Here is a 20,408-nt window from a genome sequence, read left to right on the forward strand (position 1 = left end):
CATTCTCCTGCCTCAGTCTCCCAAGTAGCTGGGACTACGGGTGCCCGCTACCACGCTCAACTTTTTTTTTTTTTTTTTGTATTTTTAGTAGAGACGGGGTTTCACTGTGTTAGCTAGGATGGTCTCGATCTCCTGACCTCGTGATCCGCCCACCTCGGCCTCCCAAAGTGCTGAGATTACAGGCGTGAGCCACCATGCCTGGTCTTCTTCTGTTACTATTAATTGACTATTACTAGTATCATCTATTTATTTTCAGAATCAGAAAACCTGAGTCTAGTTATAACTTTGCTTTCTATGTGACTCACTTACCCTCTCTGGGCCCACTTGTAAAATAAAAGTGTTGGACCGAATGATCTCTTAGGTCTCTGCTCTCTCTGGTTTCAAAGTCCCCGAGATAAGTGTGTACCGTGTCTGGTGAACACCCACCACCCCCGCTACATCCGGGAGTATAATTTCATCACTCCTGGCTTCTGATTCTCTTCAAGGAGTGGAATGGTCCCTGCTCCAACATCATCACCACCCCCAACCCTCAGCCTCCACCCCAGGAACTCCACTCCCTGTCACTCTCTCACCCAGGCAGGTTGCCCCCAATGAGGATCCTCCCCAGGGGGTACTCCTTCCCATTGGCCACCACTGGGGGGCTGACCTCCAGGTTCCCAAAGGAGTCCAGGCCACTCACAGACCTGTCGCGTGGTTCCCGTGTCACGTAACCAAAATCTGGACCCTGGAGAGGGAAACCAAGTTAGGCGGGGGTGGAGGGTACCAGGAAGAGCCTGAACCAACTTGCTGGGCTCTGAGCCCCTTCAAGAGAGGGTGGGAAAGGCCATCCATTCTTCAGATGGAAATACAGAGTCATTGGCGGTGGGTGGGGGATCTGAGCCAGTCAAAATTTCGTGCACGCACAGCAGGCCAAGTTGGGAAGTGCTCGGACTCTTCGGCCTTGCTGCCTTATCACGGCAAGACAGCAGGGGGCGCTCTGGTCGCTCCACCACTCCGCATCGGACATGCAGCCTGAGGCTATGGCTACCCCACCCTTTTACCTACACAGCCTTCCTGCCAAGTTCAGACCAAGGGCAAGTGGCAGCCCAAGTGGCCAGTTGTGGGAACCAAGAGGCTGCTGATGGCCCTCTGGGCCTCTGTCTTTGAACTCTACAGAAGGGGAGACCTCCCCAGGGTCATCTCTCAGAAGGAACTTCAACAACATCAAGGGTCAGGAGAGAGAGCTCCTAGCATCTGTGTAATCAGTGAGGGGGTTGGAGGGGTCTTCTGTTCTTTATGGCACCAAGCAAGTCACTCCTCTTTTCTCAGGAGGTCCCAGTTAGCAACCATCGCCTTCCCTGTTATCCTTTTTAATTACAATAATGATAGCAGCTAACGGTGGTGCGCGCACACACACACTCCCTCCATGCAGGTACTGTGACGATGAGACGCTTCACAAACACCTGTGAGGCCAGGGCCTAAATATCATTGTTACTGATGAGGAAAATAAGGCTCAGAGTGTGGTAGTAACTCACGAAACATCACACAGCATGTAAGTAATGGAGCAGGGTTGTTCTGACTCTAAAGCTTGTGTTCTGAACAGGTGCACCATCCTGCTTCCCCTATTTAGTGCTACAAGATTTAGTAAATAAAAATACAGGATGCCCAATTAACTTTGAATTTTAGATAAACAACAACTTTTTTTAGTGTAAGTATATCCCATGCAGTATTTGGGACATACTTACACCAAAAAGTTAACCTGTTGCTTGTCTGACATTCACATTTGACTGGGCATCTCCTGCATTTTATCTGGCAACCCTACCCTCATCCCGAAAGAGCACAGTTCCCACCGCTGCCCTCTGTACCCCACACCCCGTTGTGGCCCTTGGGGTAAGGCCTCTCAGCTCTCAGGGGTGGGCTGCAGCCGGGGACCACTCACCAGGATTCTTTTGTAAGGGAAATCCTGCAGTTCCCCATTCCTTGGGGAGTCAAAGACCACCGGGAGGGTCTTGTGTGGCGCCTGAACGTAGCCCAGCTCCATCTCATCCTGCAAGTGAGGAGAGGCGAGAGACGCACAGCTGTGACAGTCAACAGCTGCCCCTGCTGGCTCGGCTCTGAGCCCCGTGTGCAGACTGTTCACCAAGACCCCCGTCCCAAGCATGTTTTGCGCTTGGACGTGGAGAGGACCGAGGTCAGGGTGCCTGCTGACTGGAGGAGGGGCTGGAGGCTCAAAGAGGGGGTGCACTTGTCTAAGGTCACACAGCAAGACAGAAGCTGGAGGTGAACGAGAGGGGGTGTCCCCATGAGTGCTGGGCCAGGGCAGGTGAACACAGAGAAACCCCCACAGTGGCCTGAGTTGGACAGGGCTGAGGGACCCTGTGGGGATACAAATATGCCTCCTTCTGAGACCCACAAATGTGCCCAGGTCAGTCCTGACCCCTCAGATTCTGGAGGAAAAGATGGCCCAGTGTGAATGAACTACACATCCAGGTCCTGCCCTAAACTCTTTATAAACATTAACTCCATGCATCCTCATGACACGCTTGACGTGGGTGCCATAATCACCCCATGTGACAGATGAGGAAAATGAGGAACTAAGAGGTCTAATTATTTGTCCAGTCTGGGTGTGGTGGCTCACACCTATAATCCCAGCACTTTGGGAGGATGAGGCGGAGGATTGCTTGAGGCCCGGAGTTTGAGACAACCCTGGGCAACATGGCAAGACCCCATCCCTACAAAACATTAGCTGAGCCTGATGGCTGCACCTGTAGTCTCAGCTACTCAGGAGACTGAGGCAGGAGGATCACTTGAACCCGGGACTTCGAGGCTGCCAGTGAGCTGTGATCACGCCATGGCACTCCAGCCAGGGTGACAGAGAGACACTGTCTCCAAAAAGAAAAATAAATTCAAAATATATTAATTAAAAAAATAAAAATTAAAAAATATTTGTCCCAAAGCTCACAGCAAGTCAGTTGGTGGAACAGCCAGGCTCTAAACATTAAATCCCAGCCCATCTTGCCCCAGAGTCCTGCCCCAAACCCTCTCACTGGACTGACCTCCAGCCAAGAGGAAAGCTCCTTAACTTGGCGTTCAAGGTCTCCCACCTCAACCCTTGCCTTTCTCAGAACCAATGCCCTGACAGAGGAGAACACACAACGTTCTCTCTCCTGCCTCCCACGCTGGGCCTTTGCGCATGCTTGGTCTCTGCCAGGATCACCACCCTCTACAGCCTGGTACTTGGCAGCCTGAGTCCCAGCACTGCCTGTACCAGCTCTGTGGCCCAGTCATGCTCCCCTAAGAGCTCCTGAATTATGGTGGACTTACAGGAGGTTATCGAGAAATGATGCTATGCCTGGCCTGCAGAAAATGCTGTGTAAATGGCAGAAGTCATGTGCACCCATCTGCCAAGTCTGGCCCAGCTCAGATGCTCTCCTTCCCGGAGGTCTTCACTGATTCCCTGGGCAGAGGTGATGCTGCATCCCCCAAACCCTGCTGGTGTGTTGCTGGTACAGCCTCTGCACCCTAGATCTTTTTTTTCCTTCCTTCCTTCCTTCCTTCCTTCCTTCCTTCCTTCCTTCCTTCCTTCCTTCCTTCCTTCCTTCCTTCCTTTCCGTTCCGTTCCTTTCCGTTCCTTTCCTTTCCTTTTCCTTTCTTTTCTTTTCTTTTCTTTTTTGAGACAAGGTCTCATTCTATTGCCGAGGCTGGAGTGCAGTGGCACAACCACAGCTCACTGCAGCCTTGACCTTCCTAAACTCAAGTGATCCTCTGACCTCAGCCTCCAGAGTAGCTGGGACTACAGACACACACCACCATGCCGCGCTAATTTTTTAACTTTTTTGTAGAGACGGTTTCACCATGTTGCCCGAGCTACACCTTAGATGGTAGGAGTAGGTATTTTTGTAGCCATCATTCTGCACACCAGGGTTTCTCAGCTTCGACACTACTGATGCGTGGGACTGGATTACGTTATTGTGGGGGCTTGTCCTGCGCGCTGTCTGCAGGTACTGCCAAACGTCTCCTGGGGACAAATCGCCTCTTGATGAGAACCACTGACCTCAGCTGTGGAGGGCAGGGAGTGTGTGTCTCACACCTGTGCCACCCCTATGGGCCTAGCCCAGTGCCTAGCCCAGATCCGGTGGGTGAATGGGTGTTGAATCCAGCATCAGCGTGTGTCTGGGTCTGCAGAAAGTTCTGGAGAGAGGCCTCTAGGTCTCACATTAGAAAGGGCAGCAAGTTCCCTGGGGAGCACCCAGGTCCTCCTGGGTGTTTCTCGGTGGCCTCCAGATGAAGGCCTTTCCCTCTAGGATGGTGTCCTGGCCGGGCCCTGCCCAGCAGGTGTGGTTACCTGGATCCAGCGGTCATTGCGGTTCTCGGCCTGTGGGCAGATGGTCAGCTTGCAGCCGGCCTTCCTGGCCAGCTCTGCCACCGCATCCACAAAACACGTGTTGTTCCTCACACTATGGAGAAGCCCAGGGAGGAGGGGCTCAGGATGGAGCCAGGGCCTGGGGGCCAGAGGAGCCACCCACTGCCCCAAGACTCACCGACACACGTACACCTCTAGGGGCAGCAGGGTGCTGGGTGTCATGATCCAGGGTGCCACTCGGAATACCACAGTGTCAGTGAAGATAGGGGATGCCGAGAAATCCTGCAGGGGCAGACCAGGGGAGAAAGAGCTGGACTTGGAGTCCAGAGGCCTGGGGGGACTCTGAGTCCACCACTGAGGTCTGTAAGAAAGCCCCTTGCTTCTCTGCAAGACGGAAATGAACCAGAGGGGGGGCCAAGAAGTCCGGGGTCTTTCACACCAGTGGTGCCTGGTAGACTTACTAGGAATGGAGCCCTCCCCACCGCCCTTTATTATTATTATTTTTTTGAGACAGGGTCTTACTTTGTTGCCCAGGCTGTAGAGTGCAGTGGGGTGATCATGGCTCACTGCAACCTCAACCCCCCGGGTTCAGCTGATCCTCCCACCTCGGCCTCCCAAGTAGCTGGGACTATAGGTGCACACCACTATGCCTCACTAATTTTTTTTTTTTTTTTTTGTAGAGATGGGGTTTCACCATGTTGCCCACGCTGGTCCTGAGTGGACCCCCTCTTGAACCCCCTCTGTCCCTACCTCGTTGGAGTTGTCCAGCAGAGTGACATGGAAGGAGATGAGTCCTGTGAAGCCGGCATCGGGGAAGGACAGGCCTTCCACGAAGAAGCGCTCCTCGTCCCCATGGAAGCGGGGTACCTCATAGGACACCTTGTCTTGGCCCAGCACATGCCTATAGGCCTCACACATATCCTCAGGACCTGGAAGGGGAGGGAAGGGGTGGCTGTGACTCCCTGTGGGCCCAGGGAGCATGAATATGAGGGACACAGGAAGAGGTCTGCAGCCTCACCAAAAATTCCAAGTCCTCCAACAACTCCATCCTTTCACCTCCACTGGCAAAGGAGAGGACAGGTAATACACAGTGGGGGCGCGGCTGGGGGAAAGCATCTTCCTTTCTAAGACTGGCGCTCATGTCTTTTTGGAGGGCAATTTGGCAGCATCCAACAAAGTAATGTTTACCCCTAGCCCAGCAATTCCACTACTAGGTATCTTTCCTACAAAAATACATCTCCAGGCTGGGCACGGTGGCTGATGCCTGTAATCACAGCACTTTGGGAGGCCGAGGGTGGTGGATCACCTGAAGTTAGGAGTTCAAGACCAGCCTGGCTAACATGGTGAAACCCTGTCTTTACTAAAAATACAAAAATTAGCCGGGCGGTGGTGGTGCACACCTATAATCCCAGCTACTCAGGAGGCTTAGGCAGGAGGACCGCTTGAACCTAGGAGGCAGAGGTTGCAGTGAGCCGAGATTACACCACTTTACTCCAGCCTGGGCACAGAGCGAGACTCCGTCTCAAAAAAAACAAAAAACAAAACACAAACAAACAATAAAAGGTACAAATTCACATAATATTTCTGTACGAGAGTGCTCGATATTCATTAATTCATCAAATATTTACTGTGCAACTACAGTGCACCCATGGGGCACGGTTCTGGACTTGAACAAAGCCCCTGACCTCAAGCAACCTCCACTGTTATAAAATCAAAACACTGCAAACCACTATGATGTTCGGAGAACTGTGTAAGTCACAGCACCTCTATGCTTAGGAATATTATACAGCAGTGGAAAAGAATGAAGTGGAGCTCAATAAATACCAGGAAAGACGTGTGGGATTATCACTCAATGAAAGAAGCCGGTTGGAAAGCAGCATATGAACACATGCCGGAGAGCATGTATAATAAAGTTGGGAAGCGCACGACCCAACTCGTTAACAGCGAGAGTCAGATTTAGGCCAGGTGTGGCGTCTCACGTCTATAATCCTAGCACTTGGGGAGGCCAAAGTGGGTGGATTGCTTGAGCCCAGGAGTTCAGGACCAGCCTGGGCAGCAAGATGAAACCCTGTCTTTACCCAAAAAAAAAAAAAAAAAAATAGAAAAATTAGCAGGGTGTGGTGGTACATGCCTGTAGTCCCAGCTACTTGGGAGGCTAAGGTGGAAGGACTGCTTGAGCCTGAAAGGTGAAGGCTGCAGCGAGCTGAGATCACGCTGCTGCACTCCAGCCTGGGCAACAGAGCAAGACCTTGACTCAAAAATAAATAAATAAATAAATAAATAAAATAAAAAAGTCAGATTTAGAGACGGGGTAGAGAACTCTCAGGTTTCATTTTCTATACTTCCATATTGTCTTTATTTTAAAAATTGTCATTATTTTAAAAATGTCATTGTCATTATTTAAAAAATAAGCGGCTGGGCGTGGTCGTCACACTTGTAATCCCAGCACTTTGGGAGAATAAGGTGGGCGGATCACGAGGTCAGGAGATAGAGACCATCCTGGCTAGGACAATGAAATCCCGTCTCTACTAAAAATACAAAAATTTAGCTGGGGGTGGTGGCACATGCCTGTAGTCACAGCTACTTGGGAGGCTGAGGCAGGAAAATCGCCAGAACCTGGGAGGTGGAGGTTGCAGTGAGCCAAGATCGCACCACTGCACTCCAACCAGAGCGACAGAGCGAGACTCCGTCAAAAAAAAAAAAAAAAAAAGCATCATATTACTTGTATATAGTTTTACTTTCTCAAAGGCATTTAGATTCTTACTTTATTTCTTGTGATTTGGGCACTGTGACTATGTAAAACAACAGCTATCTATATTTGGGGGGGAACACAAACTGAATTAATTAGGGGTGAAATTTATAGTGTTTGGGGTTGGTTTTACAATACTTCAGCGAGACAGACAAAACAGTGATAATTGTTTAATCTGAGTGACAGGCATGTGGGGATTCATCGGCCTGCTTTTTGTGTATGTTTGAAATTTTTGATAAGAATTTCTACACATGCTTAAAATGTATTTGAAAAGTTCATTCATCCAATAAAATGACATCAGGCCAGGTGTTGTGCTGGGGGCACCAGTTCGTCAGTTCCAAAGCCCCCACTTCTGACTGTTTTTACTGTGACCCGCCACCCACCAGGGCATCTCCCAGAGTGTGAGCAGGACCTGCCCATGGCCCAAGGCAGGAAGACGAGGTTCCCTGGCAGGTAACCTAGCAACAGGGCACAGACGGCAAGGGGGAGTGGCACAAACTCACCGCAGACATGGAAGACCTGTGCCCGTTCGGCATCATAGCTGGAGGTGTGGAGGACAAGTTTGTGGTCGTCAAAGAGGGCTGCAGGGCCCTGCGTCCGCAGGACCATGACAGACATATCTTCCAGGTCTGTGAAGCCAGACAGAGTGGTAGTGACTCAGGGGAGTCCTGGCCACTGGCCCCTTCCTCTGCTGCCTCGCTCCCTCCCCTGGTCAGTGGGTATCAAGACCTGGGTCTCCCAGCCCCAGCTTTGTGAAAACCCTGGAAGCTATCAAGAACAAACCACGAGGACATCTATGCTCTCCTGGACTCATGTTTCCTCAATTGCCCAGAGAAACATGAAGTGTGGCATAGCCAGCCGGTGTCTGACACACAACAGGTGCTCCAGAGAAGCGAGGAGGGTAAGACCATGGGGCATTTTGCAGGTGTGGGTTCTGGTGTCCGTCCCAGCATCCCTCCCTGTGACACGGTATAAGCCCCTCCCTTCCGGAGCCCGAGCATCCCCATCTCCAATGGTCCCCACTTCAGAAGGCAGCCATGGGCTTCTTCCATGGACAGCGCCTAGCACACCCTGGAATATTGCAGCTCATTCTCCATGGGGCTGGAATTCAGGACAGATGGGCTTAGCAAGAGGTGGGGTGTCACAGAAATGCAGGCCAGAGGTGCAGAAGGAGGAGGCCCAGATTTGGGTTTGAGAGGGGAGGCCCTGGATCAGACACCATCTTCAGGGAGTCTCCTTGCTTCTGAGTCTCAGCATCCTCATCTCTAAAGTGGAGTGATGATACCGTCCCACTTGGATGATTCAACGAGAATTTGGGGAAAGGGCCTGGCACACAGTAGATGCTCAAACAATGCTAGCATCCTCTGCTCCCCTGGAGGAAGAGAATGGCTAAGTGTCTCATTTCCAGAGCTTCTGCCCTGGCATGTGAGTGCCTGCTGGCACTAGAGACACTAGGGAGGGGCAGCTGCCAGCCTGAGATGGGTTTTGAGGAGCATTGAGGAGTATCTGGAGGCTGGCGCTCTCCCCTGGACTCTGGCCTCAGAGTCCCGTGGGTCGGTTGGAACTCCCAAGGGGTAACTGAGCAGTGACCCTGGACACCTGGGGACTCAGGCTGCCCTGGCCTCACCTTGCAGGCAGCGCACGTGCTCGTCGCAGTTGTCCTGGACACCACAGCTTGGATCATCACGGTCACAGTTCACCAGCAAGATGCCACCATACCCCCTGGGCCCCCAGACCCACTGCCTCTGCCAATGGCAAAACATAGCCAGTGGTGAGGGCTCAGATGAGACCTGTGCCTCCCTGCCCAGGAACCCCAGCCTGGCCTGTAACCACCCCACCCTGTGAGGTTAGGTCCACGTTCTCGAAACACCTTCTCAAGACATGGCAATGGCAATGGCTCTCTATTGCCCACACCATCCAGTCCAAAGCGCAGAGCTGTCTTTCATGGCTGGCTGTGATGGGCCTTCAGCCAACATCCTCTTTCTCAATAGGCAACCTCCCGATTATAGGACCACATGCCTTACTCTGTGCTCATTCCTCCATTAAACCCTCCTTAGTTTTGCTTCTGCCATTCCCTGCACCTGGAATGCCATCCCTCCTGCATCCCTTCAGAGCCCAGTTCAAGGGCACGTCCCTCCAGGAAGCCTTCCTCTCCTGCCCAGCCCACCTCGACTTTCTCCTTTAACTCCCAGGGCACCAAGTCCCAACACAATTCAGTCCCAAGTTCTTCAACAGTTTCATATTTGGTTTCTCTTCTCACCTAGGTCAGGATCAGCACATTATGAACTGTGAGCCAAATCAGGCCCGCTGCCTGCTTGTATAAATAAAGTTTTACTGGCACACAGTAACATCCATCTGTTTGTGTATTAACTGTGGCTGCTTTCGCACTATCATGGCAGAATTGAGACCATATGGCCCACAAAGCCTAAAATACTTCCTATGTGACTTTTCATGGAAAAAGTTTGCCCACTCCTGACCTAGATTATGAGTCCAGAAGGTCTTGATCCCACAAACCAAGGCCTAGCTCAGGGCTGGGTACTTCCATGCCTGATAATTCCTGGTGATGATTTTTCTCCTGGTGAAAGAAGATCCCCAGCCAGCCATGCCTGGTTTCTGTTTTTGGCTCCCTTGGCCTCAGTATCAGCTGGGAGGCAGGGGGATATCTGTAATGGCCTCGCCCTTCTTAACCCAACCTAGAGCAAGCTCCAACTGTACTCCTGCTTCCTGGGCCCAGGCAGAGATGCTTACCTTGTCTACAAAGGTCCTGTCCTGCCTTCCTTCACAGTTCAGGTCGCAATCCAGAGAGATGTCTGTAAGAGGAGGCGGAGGGTAAGTCACTACAAGGTTCCCAGGAGCCCAGGGCAGGCCTTGATCTCAGGGCTTGTCTGGGGCTGTTCAAAGGCAAGTCATTTCCAAGGAGACACCATCCAAGAGGTGAGGGCATCTGCACCCTCTGGGCTGGGGAAAGAGGCCTGAGGCAAGAAGCAGGGTCACAGCAAAGGCCCAGAACAAATGCTGCCACCTCTAGGAAGCCTTCCCTGACCACTTCCTATCTGCATCCTTGCAGCCCTTGCAGTCCCAGGCACGGCCTGAACTGAGCCCAGGTCTCCAGGAACATTCTTGTCTATATAAAGCCGCCTCATCTCCTTGGAATGGGGTAGCAAACCTGGACTTCGGTGTCAAACAGATGTGAACACGAACCCAGGTTCTGCCACCTACTGACTGTGTGTCCTCTCTGAAGCCACTCACAGTCCCCAAATCCCACCCCCATCCCACCTTCTTAACATTTATCCCTAGACACTGGGGGAGATTTCACAATGCAAATGGAGCATTCAAGAGGTCAGATCAATCTTCCTGCTCTGAAAAAAAAAAGTAGTATTCTTAGTTCTTAAAGAAGCAGCAGTGAGGAGCACGGAGGGAGAGAAAAAAGAATAAATTGGATAGGATTTTTTTTTTTTTTTTTTTTTTTCCCGAGACAAGACAGGGTCCCTGTTGCCCAGGCTGGAGTGCAGTAGCATGATCATGGCTCACTGCAACCTCTGCCTCCTGGGCTCAAGTGATCCTCCCACTTCAGCCTCCTGAGTGCTGGGACTACTGGTGCATGCCACCATGCCCAACTAATTTTTGTATCTTTCATACAGACAGGATTTCACCATGTTGTCTAGGCTGGTCTTGAACTCCTGGGCTCGAGTGATCCACCCACCCCAGCCTCCCAAAGTGCTGGGATTACAAGTATGAGCCACCACGTGTGGCCTGAAATTATTTTTAAACTTGTGAAAAGATACTCAACCACCATGCAACAAGTGGATAAATCTCACAAACATAACATGGGGCAAAAAGAATATACATGATATGACTGCATCCATAGAAAATCAGATGGTAAAATGAGACCATGTTATTTGGGTATGCATATTCAGGAGATAAAACCATAAGGAAAAGCAAGAAAATACTTATCACAAGATAGTGGTTACCTGTAGGGGAAGGAGGGAGTTATGATCAGAGAGGGACATTGAGGGGGACTTTGGGGTGCTGGTAGTGTTTTATTTCTTGGGCTACTCTTGGGTTTATTTCCTGGGCTATTCTTCAGTTTGCTTTGCAATTATTCGTGTGCGTGTGTGTGTGTGTGTTCATATGATTTATACACATATGTATGTAAAATAAAGCTTTATGTACTTTTCTGTCTATGTTGTTTTCCAATGATCATGTGTGTATGCATTTGGGCTGCAGATGGGGAATGCCTAACCTCGCTCCTAACTAAAGAAAGGCAAAGTAAAACAACAGTGAGATGCCAACTGATTGGCAAAAAGGGAAAAAGTTGATAATGCAGTGTTGGCAAAGCATATATGCAGTTGGCAGACATGTATACTGATACAATGTTTTTGGAGAGCAATTTGGCAATATCTATCAAGTTAAAAAATATAGATTCTCTATAACCTAGAAGTTCTGCTTCTAAAAAATACCTCCTACAGATAAAGCATTTTCAACTTCTTTGCTTATTGCTTCACAAGTGTGTGAGCCAAAGCAAACTCCCACCCACTCCTTTGTAAGGAGTTTCCCAGCTTCACCACCTTGGCAATGCTCAGTTAGGCATCTTTTAATTTGGGTTTTGATCACTGGGGCTTTCTCTTCTGTGAATTGCTTATTCATGTTTTTGCCCATTTCTATTATTTTTGTCCTTTTCTTATTGATTGGAGTTCTTCATATGCTATATGCACCAAGTCAGCCGTATGCATTGCAGATTTCTTCTCCTAGTTCATAGTTTGGCTTTTTACTTGTCGTCTGTTGCACATAAATTTTTGATTTCAATACAGTCTAATTTAGCAATCTTTCCCCTTACGATCTTTGCACTTTCATTTTGCCTTGTTAAAGAAAATCTTTACTATCTTGAGGGTACAAAGATATTCTTTTCTAAAAGCTTTATAATTTTGATTTTCACCTTAAGATTTTTAACTGACTTGAAATTTATTTTTGAGTATGGTGTGAGGTAGGGCTCCAAGTTCATTTATTGCCACACAAGCATGGGTCTGTCTCTGGGTTCTCTTATTTGCTCCATTGCTCTATACCAATTTCACAATGCCTCAAGTACTATAGCTTGAAAAAAAAGTCTTGATATTTGGAATTGTGAATCCCTCCACCTTGTTCTTCATCAAAATCATCTTAGCTATTCTCGACCTTTGCTCTTCCATACAAGTTTTAGGATCAGCTCTGTAGGATCTTTTTACTCTGTATAGTAAAAAGCCATGTTGGGGCTGGGCACAGTAGCTCACACCTGTAATCCCAGCACTTTGGGAGGCCGAGGCAGGCAGATCACCTGAGGTCAGGAGTTCAAGACCAGCCTGGCCAACACAGCGAAACCCTGTCTCTACTAAAAATACAAAAGTAGCTGGGCGTGAAGGCATGCGCCTGTAATCGCAGCTACTCAGGAGGCTGAGGTAGGAGAATCATTTGAACCTGGGAGGCGGAGGTTGCAGTGAGCTGATATTGTGCCACTGCACTCCAGCCTGGGCAACAAGAGTGAAACTCCATTAAAAAAAAAAGCCATGTTGGAATTTCTATGGGAATTGCATTGAATTTAGACTGTCTGATACTGTCACAGAGCTCTTAGATTTCTTATGTTTTTTCATTTGTTTGTTTTATTCTTTTTTCTCTTTGGGTTTCAGTTTGGGTAACTTTTATTCACTTATCTTCAAGTTCACTGATTCTTTCCTAAGCCGTGTCAGGTCTACTGGTGAAACCTTCAAAAGCATTTTTTAAATCTCCATTATTATGGTTTTTATTTCTAGCATTTCCATTTGACTCTTTCTTAACAATTTTCTTCTCTGTTGAAATTCCCCATCTGTTCATGCACGTTGTCCACCTTTTCTACCAGAACTCTTAACATATTAATCACAATTACTTTGCATGCCCTGTCTGATAGCTCCAACATCTGAGTCATCTTGCATGGAGTTTATATATCCATTTGTGGAGGCTTAGCAGAAAAACTTTAAGCTGGCAAAAGCAAGGTCCAGTTTCATGTCTATAGTATGCTTCAATTTGCTTACAAAATAGTAGGGATATACAGGTATGTATGTGCCTTCATATATAAGCTCAGCATATCTCCAGGAAAATGCTGGGTTTGGGGAACTAGAAGTCTTGAGTTGGAGGGAAGGAGGTTTAATTTTCAATGTATACTCTTTTGTGCTGTTTGAATTTTTTAAATGTGCCCTTGGCCACACCATCCACATGGCCCCCAACTTACCAACACAGGTGAGGTAGAGCACCGCATAGGCCAGGGGCAGAGGCTTGTGGCTGGAGTGGTAGGAAATCTGAACCTGTGGAGAGTTGGGCACAGAGTGATACCAGCAGAAGCCAAGAGCTCCCACCCCAAAAGATAGTTCTCGGGGATCTGGTAAGGAGGGGAAGGGGCTCCAGGAACCTTGCTCTTTCTTTAACCTCCTCTGTGCCATTTATTTTTCTGTGTCTTGGTTGGCACATCTGTAAAACGGGAGCTATTTGTAAGAGCTTCTCTAGAGACTTGGGTCCCAGTCCCTCCAATAACCTACTCCGTGATTTTTGACAAGCTCTTACTCCCCTTTGGGTCTCAGTTTTGCCATTTGTAAAATAAAGGGTTTGGACTAGGCAGGGTTTAGGGACACTCTCCAAGCCAACATTCTTGTCTGTGGGACTCAGGCCTGGGCTTGAGCCTGGAACCTCTGGGTACTCTATGACCTTGGCCAAGGCCTCTCACCTCTCTGAGCCACCTCAGTTTTCTCATCTGCAAAATGGGAAAAGGTCTCTACCTCTATAGGTCTCTACCTCAGAGGCTTGCAGTGCAGCTTGGAAATGATAAATGTAAAAGACTGAGTCCATAGGAAGTGCCCGAGAAATACCAGCTACTGTTATCAGTGGGCAGATGGCATCTGGTGGGGTGGGGGGTGGTTAAATGCAGGGCTCTGGGGTCAGATGGCCTGGACTCAGATTCTGGATCCTCCACTTTTGAATATCCCAGGAAAAGTTACTGATCTTCTCTGGGCCTCAATTTCCTCAACTGTAAAGTGGGGATAATAATAGTTCCTACCCCTTAGGACTAATTAGAGGCTGTGAAGATGAAAGGAGTCATGCATGGGGCATGTGCAGCTCGGTGCCCGGCCCACAGTGAGCACCCAAGAACTGTTACAGGGTGAGGATGAAGATGGCGAGGATGATATTTGTTTGGAGGCAGACGAATCCAAGGCATCCAAGTTCCCTTTAAAGCAAGACCCTCCTGTTGGGGTGCTCCCTTCTGATGTGGGTCTCTCAACTCTCTGCTTCTGATGTTTGAATTTCAGCCAGAGGGGAAGATCTTGCAGGGGCCACTCACCTCCTTAGTCCTGGGAGCCCCTAAATCCTGCAATTACTGACCCCCACGTGTCAATCACCAGCAGTGATGCTTGCCTCAAACATCCAGTTACTAGGATCCTGGCCAAAGGCCAGATTGGGAGCAGGGGCATATGGCGGGCAGGGGAAAGAGTGGGAGAGACTCTGAACTTCCTCCATCCCACCAGCCATCATGGCCAAGGAATTCAAGGCGGGGAGTACCCACACCATCCCCAGTTCAACCGGCACCAAGGTGAGGCCCCTCACAGGCTGGCCAGTCCTCTTGCACTGCCCCTGGGACTCTGTCCTGACTCTCACCAACTCTGCCACTCGCTAGATCATGTGACTTCAGGAAGGCCACGCCCCTTCTCCGTCTTACTTTTCTTGCCTGTTAAATGGGTTCACTGGGTCCTGCACCATGTGCCTCACGGAGCTCAGTGGAGAGGCTCAATTCAGATGCATGGCTGGGAACAGAGGTGGGGGTGATGGAGGGAGGCGCTCCCCAGGGGTCAGGCAGGTCTGCACTGAATTCTAGCTCTCCTGACCATTAGTATGTGGTCCAGGGACAGTTACTCTGAACCTCAGTTGTCAGTTGTCCCATCTGTGAAATGGGCATCAGTCCCCTGCCTCTCTGGGCTGCTGTGAGGGCCAGATGAGGTCATGGCTGCCCAGTGCCTGGCACGTGGTCAGTGCTCCTTAAAGGGCCAGTTTCTGAAACATCGCTTCTGACATGGAGTGGATCCCACTACTCCCACCCTCCAAGTCCTGGTCCCCATCAGCCCTTGAAGTGAACATCACCTGTGCCAAGCTTAATGGCCACCCATTTCTCCCATGTGTTAAACGTCTCCTACCCTGCAAATATGGTCAGGAAGAGAGTGGATTAGGGATAGCAAAGCACCTTGGGGAAATTGTCACCTAGGAAGGGGGTCTCCCCAGGCACCGGTGTCCCTCCCCTGTCCCTGCTTTCTCTCTTTCATTCAAAGTGGCAGAGATCCCCTGATCAACCCTCAGCCTATATATGGGGAAACTGAGACCCAACTCAGCAGAACTGGGACAACTCCTTCTCCAGGGGGTCTTGGGAAGCAAGAGAAGGAGCAACACTGGCTCCTGTGGCACTCTGCAGCAATGATAGGACGCAGGGGTTCTGATTATTCCATTTTACAGATGGCAGACAGAGGCCCCGAGGGGTGATACGGCTTTCCAAGGACACAAGGTATGTGTCTATAACTTGAAGAGCTGGGATTCAAAACCAGCAGCATGGCTCCCGGGCCAGGCACTTACCCACTGTGCTGCCTTGCGCTCTAGAGAAAGAGAATGTTGGGCCCTCCTAGAGTTAGACAGCTGCCTCCCCCGCAACCTCTCCCCACCCCACCAGGGACCAGCTCACATGGCTGTCGTTGAGGTCATTGCTGGGGGAGTTCATGACCACGATGATCTCCAAAGTCGCGTCAAAGCGCCACCGTCTGGTGTCTGCACGCTCCCGGCCCCTCTCCATGTTGGGAGAGACGTAGATGTCCACTCCAGGCGTCCCATAGACCTCGAACATCTCTGTGCCCTCAGGCACTGACCTGGGCAGGACAGACAGCCATGGGCGGTGCTGAAGGAGGTGTGTTTTGCTCAGATGTTTGAGCTTTGGCTCAAGCCCTGCTTCCTCTAGGAAGCCTTCCTTGGCCACGCAGGCCCCTCAGATCCTCACAGCAAGTTCCCAGGAGTCAAGCCTGGATCCCACACAAACATATACACAGTCAGCCAGTTGTGGTGACTCACTCCTTTAATCCTAGCACTTTGGGAAGCTGAGGCAGATAGATCACTTGAGGTCAGGCACTTTGGGAAGCCAAGGCGGGCAGATCACTTGAGGTCGAGACCAGCCTGGCCAACATGGTGAAACCCCGTCTCTACTAAAAGTACAAAAAATTATCCGGGCGTAGTGGCATGCGCCTGTAATCCCAGCTACTGGGGAGGCTGAGGTAGGAGAATCGCTTGAATCCAGGAAGCAGAGGTTGCAGTGAGCCAAGATTGCACCACTGCACTCCAGCCTGGGCAACAGAGCAAGACTCGGTTTCAAAACAAAACAAAAAACATACACACAGTCTGACATTCTAAGCCCCTGTGTTAATGTCATTAACATTTCCCTTGTGAGTTTCTTTACCACCCACCAGAATGGCGAGCTCCTCAGAAGTCAGAACCCAGCCGTGTGCTGGATAAATCCCCAGGGCAGGGCTGGGCACGAAGAGCTCAGTGAACACCAGCCAGTGGTGGGTGGAGCCCCTTACAGTTCTGAGAGCTTTAAAAAGAGCAATTCTCACCCCAGATCCCATCACATGTCTCCTTAGTGGGTGGCAAGATATCCTTGGATTCTTCCCTGGGAAGGGAATTCAATCTGGTTGAGTGCCCGCTGCATGGCAGGCACCTGGTACACACAGCTCCCTCCACTCTTACAAGCTGTAAGGTGAGCAACATCATCCCCATTTAACATATTAGCAACTGAGGCTCAAGGAGGCCTAGTGACAAGCCTATGGTTGCATCAAACGGCAGAGCCAGGTGTGCACCAGGTCTGACTCCAAGCCCCTGCTGTTCCACAGCTCCGCAGTGTCACCTGGGAAACTTGGCCGGATTTGGTCAGACAACGAGGCACTAATTGCAGATTTAAAATATCTGTGATGTTACCTGACCCTGAGATTGCATTTCCCTCATTCCTGCTAGTCTGGGGTTCTTCGCTGGAAACCAGCCTGTGCATCCTTTGACTGTGGGGTGCCCACTGTGCACTCAGATACTACCTGGCTGGGCCGATCCACCCACTGCTCTCTCCACTGCCCCAGAGCTGTTGATCCCGCTGGGGAGCTGAGGACCAACATTGTCCAGGGGAGCCAGATGGGGCTCAGGGCCACAGAATTACAGCTTAGTGGGAACCCATGTAGGGAGAGGCCACTGTGAGTTGGAGGGCTTCCTGGAGGAAGAGGAAGCGGCACGCACCCCCCTGGGGGATAACTGTGACTGACACTTGTTGAGCTCATGCTCTGTGCCAGCCCATCATGCAATCCTCTCAATAACCCTAGAAGGGAGGCACCATCTATTACTGTCTCCCATTATACAGATGGGAAAGCCGAGGTTAAGTAACTTGCCCAAGGTCTGTGGTGGGGCTGGGATCCAAACCCAGCCATGTGCCTCCTCAGTCCACAGTCTTGCCCACCACCTCCCCAGGAGTAGTAATAACAACAATACCGTTAGACAAAAAGCCCGGAGCCTCTGCGCCCTTACCACAGCAGGCCTGCCAACCCTTTCTGTACATTAGCTCATCTGATCCTCACTGCAGTCCCAGGATGAGATAATTACTCCTGTTTACACATGTGGAAACGAGGCTCGGGATATGTACAGGACTCCCCAAGTTTTCACAGCTGGCCACTCCCCCACTTTCCCATTTTCCCTCGGAGTAAGGCAGACCTCCCCAAAACACCCTCTTCACTCTTCCACCAACATGATTCTGATACATCTCAAAGCAGCTCTTTTATAAAAAGGGAAATAAACCAAGCCCAGGCTTCTCTCCATCAGGCGGGTCCCACTCTGGGGTCCGGGCCCCTGTCAGGTGTCCTCACCAGGTGGGAGGGACAGACACACCTGTTTCTCCTCCTAGGCAGGGCTGCCAGACCTTAGCAAATAAAAATACAGAATGCTCAGCTGGACTTGGATTTCGAATAAACAGTCAATCATTGTTTGGAACTCCCATGAAATATTTGGGATATACTTATACTAAAAAATTACTAATTATTTATCTGAAATTCAATTTTAACTAGGCATCTTTTATTTTATCTGGCAACCCTACTCCCAAAGGCTATAATTTCCAGGGCTAGTGGAGCCCTCTGGCCTGTTCTGCCCTGGGCAGCGCCCCATAGGGGAAATGGCAGACCCAGGTAGAGAGGCATGAAGACACAGAGACAGAGAGATAGGGACAGAGAGACTTGGAGAGACACAGCGAGATGGAGAGTCAGAGACAGGGAGTCAGAAAGACAGACACAGGAAGACACACCCTCAGCCCCACTCCTGAGGCACCTGACTTCCACCACCCAAGTAAGCCTTTTTTTTTTTTGAGACAGAGTCTCGCTCTGTCGCCCAGGCTAGAGTGCAGTGGCCAGGCTGGAGTGCAGTGGTGCAATCTCGGCTCACTGCAACCTCCACCTCCCAGGTTCAAGCAATTCTCATGCCTTAGGCTCCCAAGCAGCTGGAACAACAGAGCCCACCTCCGTGCCCGGCTAATTTTTGTATTTTCAGTAGAGATAGGGTTTCACCATATTGGCCAGACTGGTCTTGAACTTCTGACCTCAGGTGATCCGCCTGCCTCAGCCTCCCAGCTGGGATTACAGGCATGAGCCACCACGCCTGACTGAAGCCTGTAAACTTTTTATGGAACTCCCTCAACCCCAAAGCTGTTCCCTGGGCCCCGAGCGTCCATGGGCGAGGGCTGAGCACCCTTGATAGTCCTTCTGGTATGAAAATCCCACTCAGTCCCCAGGCTCCAGCCCCTGCGTGTAGGGTATTTCAGCCCAGCGCCCTTGCCCCTCTATGTGCCAGGCTCTGTGTGAGATGCTGGGGGATTCCTAATGAAGATCCTACCGTCCAGGAGAGTCCCCAGGGCCACGGTCTGAACAAGGGCTTCACACAGAAGGTGAACAAGCTACATCTGAGGTTGGGGAAGGGAGGGTCCGCAGAAGTCGAGGGCTCGGGTGATGCTGGGACCAGAGTCAAGAATTAGGTTCTAGACCAGGCTGGGTCACACATCAGTCAGCTGAGCTTGACTAAATCACTTAGTCTCTCTGGGCCCATTAACCTCACCTATAAAGTGGGATAATGACACTTGGCCAACCTCATGGGCAATCATGAAACTCAAGTGTGATAATAGATGGGAAAGGCTTGGAACACCATTGGCCCAGGACAGGGAAGGGGTTATTAAAGTAAATGAGGGTGCAGGAAACGGGTCTGGAGGCAGGATGAGACAGTGGGCTGGGCAGCTGGGGCAGGTTCCCCAAGGAAGGCACCAAGAGGAGACACAAGTGAGGGGAATGTGTTTTCACCATGGAGCCTTAAGAGGTCTAGTTTAGACTCAGGTTATAATGAGCTTGTTTTCATTTTATCCCTCTGTAATGGGGAGCCAGCGATGGTTCTTGATCAGGAGGGGCAACATGATGGAGCCGTGTGGAGGTACTTGAGCCCGTGGTCCCGGGGCCAGGCAACTGGGTTCAAACCCCAGTCCCACCACTCATTAGGTGTGTGACTTTGAGCGAGTGACTGCCTCCCTCAGCCGCAGCGTCTACATCTATCTGGTGGGGATGAGGAGAAGATGAAAGGAACCAGTGTGGGTAAAGCACTCAGGATAAGCAAAAGTCATGCCCTCATTTCACCGCTGGGGAAACTGAGGCCCAAAAGAGAAGCGACTAGAAGGTAGGGCTGCTGACTCCCAGTCCAGTGCTTATGCCTGTTATGAAAACTGTGTGCTAGGAAAATGAAAGGGGCAGCCGCTGGGAGGAGATCCTGCATCAGGTACAGGAGGATCTAGCTTCCCATTTCCTAGAGAACAGGGGAAGTACCTGGAGCCTCACCTGGACAAAGTCCTTCCTCTCCAGGCCACCTTGAGCTGCCAGCATGGCTGAGTCGCCACATGCTGGCTTCTGGGTTTTCTAGGCAGTGCTTCTGGTCTAGCCCTGGGCTCAGGGCCTTGGGCCCTCCCCTGCTGAGGCTTCCATACACAGGCCTGTCCAGGGCTCTCCCAGCCCCGCACCCTCCCAGCCAGCCCAAGAACTCAACTGCTCCCATAGCACAGCCAGCCTAAGATGGTGAGTGGGGGGTAAAACGTGGCAGGGTGGCCGACAGCATCGGTTTGCTGGGACTAAGACTGTCTCTGGATACAGAATTTGCTGTGCTAAAACCTGCCAGGTTCCAGACAAACAGGAGCAGTTGGTCTCCCTAAAAGTAGCCAACCTCAGACCCACC

The 20,408-nt window shown here is 50.6% G+C and overlaps 1 protein-coding gene across 1 annotated transcript in view; it reads right to left on the bottom strand.

Moving 5' to 3' along the window:
- LOC105483140 (peptidyl arginine deiminase 3) overlaps window positions 1–20,408 on the bottom strand; it is a 37,917-nt gene that overhangs the window by 11,793 nt on the left and 5,716 nt on the right. The window contains exons 2-11 of the mRNA XM_011743824.2: window positions 15,814–15,994; window positions 13,330–13,402; window positions 9,840–9,901; window positions 8,719–8,836; window positions 7,595–7,720; window positions 5,093–5,271; window positions 4,521–4,624; window positions 4,325–4,436; window positions 1,919–2,026; window positions 573–724 (exon numbers count right to left, since the gene is read on the bottom strand). Coding sequence (XP_011742126.1) covers window positions 573–724; window positions 1,919–2,026; window positions 4,325–4,436; window positions 4,521–4,624; window positions 5,093–5,271; window positions 7,595–7,720; window positions 8,719–8,836; window positions 9,840–9,901; window positions 13,330–13,402; window positions 15,814–15,994 — 1,215 coding nt within the window. The remainder of the gene's footprint in view (window positions 1–572; window positions 725–1,918; window positions 2,027–4,324; window positions 4,437–4,520; window positions 4,625–5,092; window positions 5,272–7,594; window positions 7,721–8,718; window positions 8,837–9,839; window positions 9,902–13,329; window positions 13,403–15,813; window positions 15,995–20,408) is intronic.

This window comes from Macaca nemestrina, chromosome 1 (assembly GCF_043159975.1).
Source record: "Macaca nemestrina isolate mMacNem1 chromosome 1, mMacNem.hap1, whole genome shotgun sequence".
Classification (NCBI taxonomy): domain Eukaryota; kingdom Metazoa; phylum Chordata; class Mammalia; order Primates; family Cercopithecidae; genus Macaca; species Macaca nemestrina.